Source organism: Littorina saxatilis, linkage group LG16, assembly GCF_037325665.1.
Source record: "Littorina saxatilis isolate snail1 linkage group LG16, US_GU_Lsax_2.0, whole genome shotgun sequence".
NCBI classification, from domain to species: domain Eukaryota; kingdom Metazoa; phylum Mollusca; class Gastropoda; order Littorinimorpha; family Littorinidae; genus Littorina; species Littorina saxatilis.
Window position 1 is genome coordinate 47,139,621 of NC_090260.1, and position 9,760 is coordinate 47,149,380.

General features: G+C 42.4%; 1 protein-coding gene and 1 long non-coding RNA gene across 2 annotated transcripts; both read right to left on the minus strand.

The window, feature by feature from the left end:
• Positions 1–955: 955 nt before the first annotated feature.
• Positions 956–9,262, minus strand: LOC138951393 (serine/threonine-protein phosphatase 6 regulatory ankyrin repeat subunit B-like). The gene has a single exon (XM_070323004.1). The coding sequence runs from the start codon at positions 9,226–9,228 to the stop codon at positions 5,791–5,793; it is 3,438 nt and encodes a 1,145-aa protein (XP_070179105.1). The 5' UTR covers positions 9,229–9,262; the 3' UTR covers positions 956–5,790.
• Positions 956–9,537, minus strand: LOC138949781 (uncharacterized). The gene is made up of 2 exons (XR_011450442.1): positions 9,283–9,537; positions 956–2,297 (listed from the first exon to the last, which is right to left on the minus strand). It is a non-coding gene; the product is annotated as an uncharacterized lncRNA (long non-coding RNA).
• Between the last annotated feature and the right edge of the window lie 223 nt (positions 9,538–9,760).

Sequence of the window (9,760 nt, forward strand, 5' to 3'; positions counted from 1 at the left end):
CTGTAAAATCTCCCTACCTTCAAAGCAGACGAAAAGCAGACATCTTCATTTAATTCCAAGGGAGAAATCGATGGTCATAAAGTCTTGCAGGTCCCAAACATACTTCTGCACGCTTTCTTTTCTTGTCATATTCAGTTGCTTCGCAAAAATAAAATGTCATTGGTTTTCTCAACTTGTCAAATCAGTCAAAACGACCTCAGAACACAGAACTGGGAAATGACACTGATTGAAATACCAAAGATCTTTGATGACGAAAGTATGAATGACGTCATGTGGTCACACTTATCTCGAGAACTAAGCGTCGTTCAGAACCAGTATTATGGAAGGGCGCTGGTTCTGAGCGATGCTTTGTTCTCGAGAAAGGTGCTGACCAGATGACGTCATTTATAGTTTCGCCATCGGAGATCTTTCCTATTTCAATCAGTGTCATTTCCCAGTCTTTGGCTGACCGTCTACGGCCCACCATTATCACAGCAGCGTGGCTGACGGTGCAACAGTGTAGTCCGAATCTCAGTGTGTACATCAACTTCATCTCTCTCCTCTCGGCGTGCACTGCTGCTGTAGCTACATGAATTAGTTACTGTTCATCGTGCTTACCTGGTCTTGTATCGCCCAAAGCCTGTCGACAGTGTATAGCCCTGATAGGTTGCTCCATGGAACCGTGTGTGTGTGTGTGTGTGTACGTGTGTGTGTGTGTGTGAGAGAGAGAGAGAGAGAGAGAGAGAGAGAGAGAGAGAGAGAGAGGGGGGGGGGGGGCTCGTACCCAAAGATATGATCTCTAACCCGAAAGAGAGTAAACAGATTAATAAAGTGTATCTGACGAGATCTCCACTGATTTTGTCACAGCAAGTGTTTTGAAACATCAAATACTCCATATTATCTTTGAAATATTCTATTTGTAGTCCGTCACTAACATACACATTCTCACTGTGAAGCATCAATAAACACAATCGTGGCAGTACAGAAAAGCACATTTATTGAAATGGCACTCAAACTAAAACATCATCACTCTCTCCAGGCCATATTAATTGTAATTTTGTAAAAGTACACTAACCTGTTCAAAGTTTTCGGAAGTTTTGAAAAGAAACGATTTCACGTTCACACTACATGAAGTAGACACTGCTCACTAGCATACATTTATGAAATAATCCACAATTTTCCTTCATAGACGTTGTTTTGTGTATGTGTATCAAAAGTATCATCACAGTACAGACATTTGTTTTGGAATTTAGTCATTTTTTTGTCTCCAATTTATCAAGAACAAATAAGAAAATAAAAGATCTGTGTTGCAGCGTTAGGTGAATGTGTGTCAGCAGAATTTAGAAAGCGGGGTTGCAGCACAAATAAAAAGTCTTATATGAGCAAGTTAAGAAGGGATAACTTACAGCAGTACATATCTGCTTCCAAAGTCAGTACAAATCTGTATTTCTACAGACACTTGTGTAAACATTTCTTTCAATTAGACAAATATAGAGAAAAGGCGTTAAAATCTTGTTTGTCTTCATAGCAGCAAAAGATAAAGGGTACACAGAAAGACAATCAACATTTGAATACTTGTGGAAAAAAATAGAAGGTATAAACACTACATAATGTGGTAAAATAGGCACACCTTTCTAAAGCATAAAAATGACACCGAGTACACGATCTCGTAAGTTACCATAGATCCGCTCAGGATTTTACATGAGATAAAAGCATCCTTGACATGCACCAAAATCCTGACTGCTTTATCTACAATTTTGGGATTATTTTCGTGTGTATGGCTGAAATAGTTATGTTCGTAACTGACAAAGATGAAAATCTTCGATTTTAATTCACCAAAATATTCTAACTCGGCATAGGAATCAGGCATGTAGTTGATTTTTGTTTTGTGCCGAAATTGAAGGATGCCCTTAAGTCATGTAAAAGCCTGGAGCGATAGATATATATCGGTATTGCTAACACGGATAAGGATAAGAAACATTTCATATAGTCCTCAAGGAAATTCGGGCTGCTTTTTCACTGGGGAAAGCAAGCTGCCATACAGTACAGCGCTACCCATTTTTGTCTTTTCGTGCATACGTGTATTCATGTTTCCAAGCCCTGAGACTTCCGCTATGAACTTGGGTTCTTTATCGTGTGCATGCGTGCACACGGGGGTGTTCGGACACCGAGTAAAGTCTGCACAAAGTTGACGCTTGGAAATAAATCCCTCGCCGAACGTGGGGGTCGAACCCACGCCGATAGCGACAACTGGTTTTGAAGCCAGCTGGACACATCACACATGGAGTGTTGAATCACTTACACGGGAAGGACTGTGCCTACATTAAAGAAAACAACGTGTCTACCATACAAAAAACAATCAATCAACATACCAACGTCCACAAAGAACGATAAAGCTGCAGGTGATTAGCCAGCATGGTATATATAAAGCACAACACAGCACAACACAATCAACGCAATAAATCCAAAAAAAATTAATATGATTAAGAGGAGTTGAGAGTTCACTAACAAACAAACAAGTGAGAAGAATAGAACAGGTGGCTAAGCCAAATATCTTATTTGGGATTAGGACTTTCTCTAAATATACTTTTTGGTAAATGTTAAAAGGGGATGAAAAGGTCTATAGTCTCTATCAAAATTGTAGAAAAACAATCGTAAAAACTTAAATGTTCCAACATTAGGTATGTACTTCAGGGGGTTATTAACCAAGTAATGTAGCGGATCTGACAGAAATCTGAGCAAATCCCATACCACACGATAATGATTTGATACTGTATAGCGTCAGCTGTTCTCAAGCAAGTGGTTAACACAATGATACACAAAATATACGTTTGCCTTTAACAGCGAAGAAAAACAACAAGATGTCAAACATCTGAAACCGAATACCGTACTATCCATACTGCACAGTATAATCAGTACATTTCTTTCTTTCTTTCTTTGGTGTTTAACGTCGTTTTCAACCACGAAGGTTATATCGCGACGGGGGAAGGGGGGAGATGGAATAAAGCCACTTGTCAATTGTTTCTTGTTCACAAAAGCACTAATCAAAAGTTTGCTCCAGGGGCTTGCAACGTAGTACAATGTATTACCTTACTGGGAGAATGCAAGTTTCCAGTACAAAGGACTTAACATTTCTTACATACTGCTTGACTAAAATCTATACAAACATTGACTATATTCTATACAAGAAACACTTAACAAGGGTAAAAGGAGAAACAGAATCCGTTAGTCGCCTCTTACGACATGCTGGGGAGCATCGGGTAAATTCTTTCTCGTCCCAATATGGGACACCCCCTAACACGCGGGGGAGATCAGTACATTAGCTTCAAACCCAAGCGAAAAACTGCCAATAAAACTTCATCTTGAAGGAATGAACCGCAAGCAATGGTTCACATGGAATAAAATCAAAAGGAAATCTCATTTTGTTGAGTTAATAAAGAACATACGGTAAAAGACATACATTATCAAAGTCATTACAGTTCACCATCATTAATTGGCGGGAAGCTTTGCTAACACTGCTTTATCCTAATATATAAATAACAAATGGCCCACTCTAATAGCACATGTTTCAACATTGTATAAACCAAACATATAAAAGTTTAACGTCCATAAAAAAAGTAATGTACAACATCAGTATATCATCCGAGTAACAATACGGGACTGACATAGATCTTATTAAATCCTGTGCCGCATAAAATCATTTAAGCGATAAAATTGTTTATCGTTCTCAAGGCAAAACATATTTACACAATAATAAGTATACAAGCGTTTTTATTAAAATGAAAGGGAACAATTGTGCTCAGTGTTTAAAACAAAACTCTTCCAGTATTACACACCGTAAAACAAACTACAGTGTTGTGGATGATGCCCACTGCAGACGACATTTTGATGACAAGTAAAGTTCTGGAGTGCATTTTGCTTTTAAAATAAATCAAAGCGACTTCACTAACAATCGATACCATTGTTAAACACAATGGAGTACCACGGATTACTTCCAAAACACGCAATGTACAACAGCAATATATAATTTAAGTAACGTTGCCAGTCTGACACAAATCTCATCAAATATAGCTCCAAATGGGAATGATTCGTAGAAAATGGCATCTGTTTCGCAAGGCATGATATCATTACATAATGACAGAATACATTTTTCAAAGAACAGAATAAAACTGAGGAAAAAAACAGTTGATAACTGTTGTGGAATTCTTTCCACACTATACAGTATAAAAACTACAGTACGGCTGGTAGATGACCAGTACAACAAATGTCCTTGCTTCTGTCCACAAGTACCCATTCAACCTCTTCACTCTCCTTCCCTTGAGTCTGTTCTCTGGTTCACATTGGTTTGTACAGACACAAGCCTGCTTCACAATTACCAGTGCTCTTTACAAAGCAGAACTTTGATAAAAAAAAAATTTAAAAAGCAAATCATAATAAAAATAAGCCGGGGGTTCAAGAGGCAGCCAGGTCCCTCAACCCTAGAGGTCCAGGGGACAAATCTATCAGAGTATTTGTGAATGTTTACACAGTTTGGAGCCACTGCATTGAAAGACATACGAAACAATCTACACATCTTCAAAGTTTCCCCAGACTTTGGGGAGGTCAAAATTAGGAAAGTTAAACTATTCCAAATCCCGATTTCCAGATCTCCGAATGGGAACTTTCATTCCCGTCTTTGCAAACTAAGTTCGGAGAGCATCCCCTTGTTTAAAAGATTCTCACAGTCAAGCACATACAGGAGAACGTGGATCAACATCCAGACACTATGAAATGGGGTCACAGACCACCTACCTTATATTACTTTTAGTCAATACAGCACAATCGTTTGATCGTTCACACTTTTATAGTTCACATACTCTGTGCGGACTGCACCAAACATAAATCAATTCATTTTGGAGACTTTTCCGGGTTTAAATAGGTTAAACCTGAATATTTTCTTATTCACAATTTTCAGACACCAAGCTACCGTCATGGTCACAAAACAGTGCAGTACTACAAAAGACAACTTTACAGCAGTACATTATGAGAGCCCTAATTAAGTTGCCCTAGAATAACATTTATGACCACTTAAGACCCGTGTGAGGAAATCAGGCAGCCTCGTCTCTAGCCAGACAATACCAGTGAGGTATCGGAGATGCAATGGGCAGTCTCAAAAAGAGCATGGCGTAACAACAAGTTATGTAATCAAAGGGATGAAATTACAAAGTCGACACATATTTCAGAAACAGTTGTCATCTCTGTAAAAGAATTAGGCGTAATACATGTGCCAAAGGAACCCTCCTTGGGGAAAAAAACGAATAAAAAGCCATACAGGCGATGGAAAAAAAGCCTACATAAAAATGTCCATCAAGTACCCGTGTGACTTGGAATAAAGGCCGTGAAAGGTGAATGCTCGCCCTAATAGGCTTGAGGTTTGCTGGTCGATGTGAATGCGTGATATATTGTGTAACAAATTCCCTCTCACACGGCATTAATAGGTAACATGCGCCTTGAGTCGCCTTGTGTGGTGAGATATGTGCGCGATATAAATTCTCGTAAATAAAATAAATAAAAAAAATAAAATAGTCTTGCTCATTTTGCATCGAATTGTGTCAGCAAACAGACTCATCTGTGGGAACAAACCTGAAATGTTTGTTTGCAGTTTTTTGAAACCTCATATGATGAACGTCGACGCAGCTTTTGACGGTTGTGAAGCAGGAGCATGTGTAACTAAACCCATGCTTCAACAGACATCAAAATGGCAGAGTTAATGGCACGCACAGTGCCTTCGTGTTCCTACGAACCTTCGTGTTTTGTAAGCGTCGACCGCTGCTATTCAGTGGCGCCATGCTGGGCGAGAGTGTTCACTACTTCTTTATGTCCCTTTCCTCTTGCTAACCTAATTGCTGTGTTCCCTTTTCTGGTAGTCCCTGAGATGTCGGCACCATGCTCCAACAGAGTGTTCACCACTTCTACATGACCTTTTCGACTCGCACAGTGCAGTGCTGTGAAATCTTTTGCGGTTGTCATGGTAATGTCAGCACCATGCTTTAACAGAGTGTTCACCACCTTCACGTGGCCCTTAAGGGTCGCAGCGTGCAGTGCTGTGGCACCCTGTGTGGTGGCTGTGTTAATGTCAGCGCCATGCTTCAGCAGAGTATTCACCACTTCTACATGGCCCTGAAGACTCGCATAGTGCAATGCTATGGCACCCTTTGTGGTTGTTGTGTTGATGTCAGCACCATGCTTCAACAGAGTGGTCACGACCTCTGTATGGCCCTCTTGACTCGCACAGTGATGTGCTGTTAAACCCTGTGTGGTTGTTTTTAAACAAATGTCAGCACCATGCTCCAACAGAGTGTTCACCACCTCTACATGGCCATTTTGACTCGCAATGTGCAAAGCGGTGGCTCCCTGTGTGGTTGTTGTGTTGATGTCAACACCATGCTTCAACAGAGTGTTCACCACCTCTACATGGCCATTTTGACTCGCTATGTGCATAGCGGTGGCACCCTGTGTGGTTGTCGTGTTTATGTCAACACCATGCTCCAACAGAGAGTTCACCACTTCTACATTGCCATTTTGACTCGCACAAAGCAGTGCTGTGAAACCCTGTCTTTTTGTTGTGTTGATGTCAGCACCATGCTTCAACAGAGAGTTCACCACTTCTACATGACCATTTTGACTCGCACAAAGCAATGCGGTATCATCATATGTGGTTGTTGTGTTGATGTCAGCACCATGCTTCAACAAAGTGTTCACCAACTCTACATGGGCATTTTGACTCGCATAGTGCAGTGCTGTCACTCCGTCTGTGTTTGCTGTGTTTGTTTCTGCATCATGCTTCAACAAAGTGTTTACCACCTCTACATGGCCATTTTGACTCGCACAGTGCAGTGCTGTGACACCCTGTGTGGTTGTTGTGTTGATGTCAGCACCGTGCTTCAACAGAGTGTTCACCACCTCAATGTGGCCCTTGTGACTCGCCAAATGCAGTGCTGTGAAACAATGTCTGTCTGTTGTGTTGATGTCAGCACCACGCTTCAACAAAGTGACCACCATATCTAAATGACCACTGTGACTCGCATAGTGCAGTGATGTGACACCCTGTGTAGTTGTTGTGGTGATGTCAGCACCATGCTTCATAAGAATGTTCACTACCTCTACATGGCCATTTTTACTCGCAGAGTACAAAGCTCTGACACCCTGTGTTGTTGCCGTGGTGATGTCAGTACCATGCTTCAAAATAGTGTTCACTACTTCCACATGGCCATTTTGACTCGCAAAGTGCAGTGCTGTGACACCATGTGTGGTTCTTGTGTTGATATCAGCACCATGCTTCAACAGAGTGTTGACCACCTCTACATGGCCATTTTGACTCGCATTGTGCAGAGCTGTCCAATCCTCTGTGTCTGTTATGTTGATGTCAGCACCATGCTTTAACAGAGTGATCACGACATCTACATGGCCCTCTTGACTCGCTACGCGCAGTGCTGTGAAACCCTGTGTGTCTGTTCTGTTGATGTCAGCACTATGCTTTAACAGAGTGTTCACCACATCTACATGGCCCGCTTGACTCGCACAGTGCAGTGCTGTGACACCCTGTGTGTCTGTGGTGTTAATGTCAGCACCATGCTTCAACAGAGTGTTCACCACCTCTACATGGCCCTCTTGACTCGCATATTGCAGTGCTGTGACACCCTGTGTGTCTGTGGTGTTGATATCAGCACCATGCTTTAACAGAGTGATCACCACATCTACATGGCTTTCTTGACTCGCTATGCGCAGTGCTGTGAAAACCTGTGTGTCTGTTGTGTTGATGCCAGCACCATGCTGCAACAGAGTGTTCACCACCTCTACATGGCCATTTTGACTCGCTACGTGCAGTGCTGTGAAACCCTGTGTGTCTGTGGTGTTGATGTCAGCACCATGCTTCAACAGAGTATTCACCACCTCTACATGGCTTTCTTGACTCGCTATGCGCAGTGCTGTGACACCCTGTGTGTCTGTTGTGTTGATGTCAGCACCATGTTTCAACAGAGAGTTCACCACCTCTACATGGCCCTCGTGACTCGCATAGTGCAGTGCTGTGAGACCATGTGTGTCTGTGGTGTTGATGTCAGCACCATGCTTCAACAGCGTGTTCACCACCTCTACATTACCCTTGGCACTCGCAAAGTGCAGTGCTGTGCCACCGACTGTGGTTTTTGCGGTGAAGTCAGCACCATGCTTCAACAGAGTGTTCACCACCTCGAAATGATCATTTTGACACGCACAGTGCAGTGTTGTGAAACCTTGAGTACCTGTTGTGTTGGTGTCAGCACCATGCTTCAACAGAATGTTCATCAACTCCACATAACCATTTTTACTCGCATAGTACAGTGCTGTGAAACCATATGAGTCTGTTGTGTTGATGTCAGTGCCACACTTTAACAAAGTTTTCACAACCTCAATTTTTCCATTTAGGCTTGCAAAGTGCAGTGCTGTGAGACCTCTTGTGTCTGTTGTAGTGATATCAGCACCATGCTTCAACAGAGTGTTCACCACCTCTACATGGCCTTTTAGACTCGCATAGTGCAGTGGTGTGACATCCTTTTTGCCTCGTATGTTGATTTCAGCATTATGCTTCAACAGAGTGTTCACTACCTCTACGTGGCCCTGAAGACTTGCATTGTGCAGTGCTGTGACCCCCTGTGTGGTTGTTGTGTTGATGTCAGCACCATGCTTCAGCAGGGTGTTCACCACCTCTACATGGCCCTGAAGACTTGCATAGTGCAGTGCTCTCGCACCCAGCGTATCTGTTATAGTCACACTGGCACCATGATTTAGGAGGACACAAAGAACACTGTGATGTCCTTTGTGACACGCCAAGTGCACAGACGTTTTCCCCTGTTCTGTCAGAGCATTGACGTCAGCACCATGAGAGATCAGGCGACTACAAATCCCCACATTACCCTGAAGGGTTGCTTCATGGAGAGACACCATTTTGTCATTGGTTTCGGCACTGACAAGAGCTCCGTGTTTAATAAGAAAGTCAACCATGTCTAACTGGTTATAATGACAAGCTACGTATAGCGGTGTCCACCCATGTAGCCCAGTCTTCACATCCAGCCCAGCCCCCTTCTCTAACAGACACGCAGCTACCTGAGTGTGACCATAACGAGCAGCAAGGTGTAAAGCTGTAAACCCTTCCCTGTCCTCAACATCTACCTGTGCTCCCCTGCTAATTAAAAACAAAGCCAGGTCAGCATGACCGTGTGTGGCGGCCATGTGGAGAGCTGAATTACCAGAACTGTCCACACAATTGACGTCAAGGGCACTAACAAGTTTCTTAACAGTCCCAAGGTCCCCATGGCGACTGGCTGAGATGAGAGACGTCAATATGTCATCCTTGTTGCTGACACTGTTGTTTTCCTCAGTTCCTGTTCCTGTTGCAAGAGTTTCTTCATCATTTGATTCATGTACTTCACCAGTGTGGAGATTTTCCTTATCAAGGACCCCACGTCTACTGCTGCCTGCCATGTGTGATGAAGTGTCAGGTATGGACGGAGACGTCAGTGAGAGATGACCGCTGCTCTTGATTGCGGCAATTAGATTTATCACCAAATCAGGTTCTGAAAAGATCAACCTATTTGATTATGATCTTAGAAACATGAGCTTTGTTCTTTGTTATCATACTTATGGTGTGTACATTTTTTTTTTAAATGCAGTCATGGCTGATGAAAATGGTCATTCGTTTTACATAACATCGGTCATAATGTGGGTGATGTGAAACACAATGCGAGGTCAATGACTACCATTT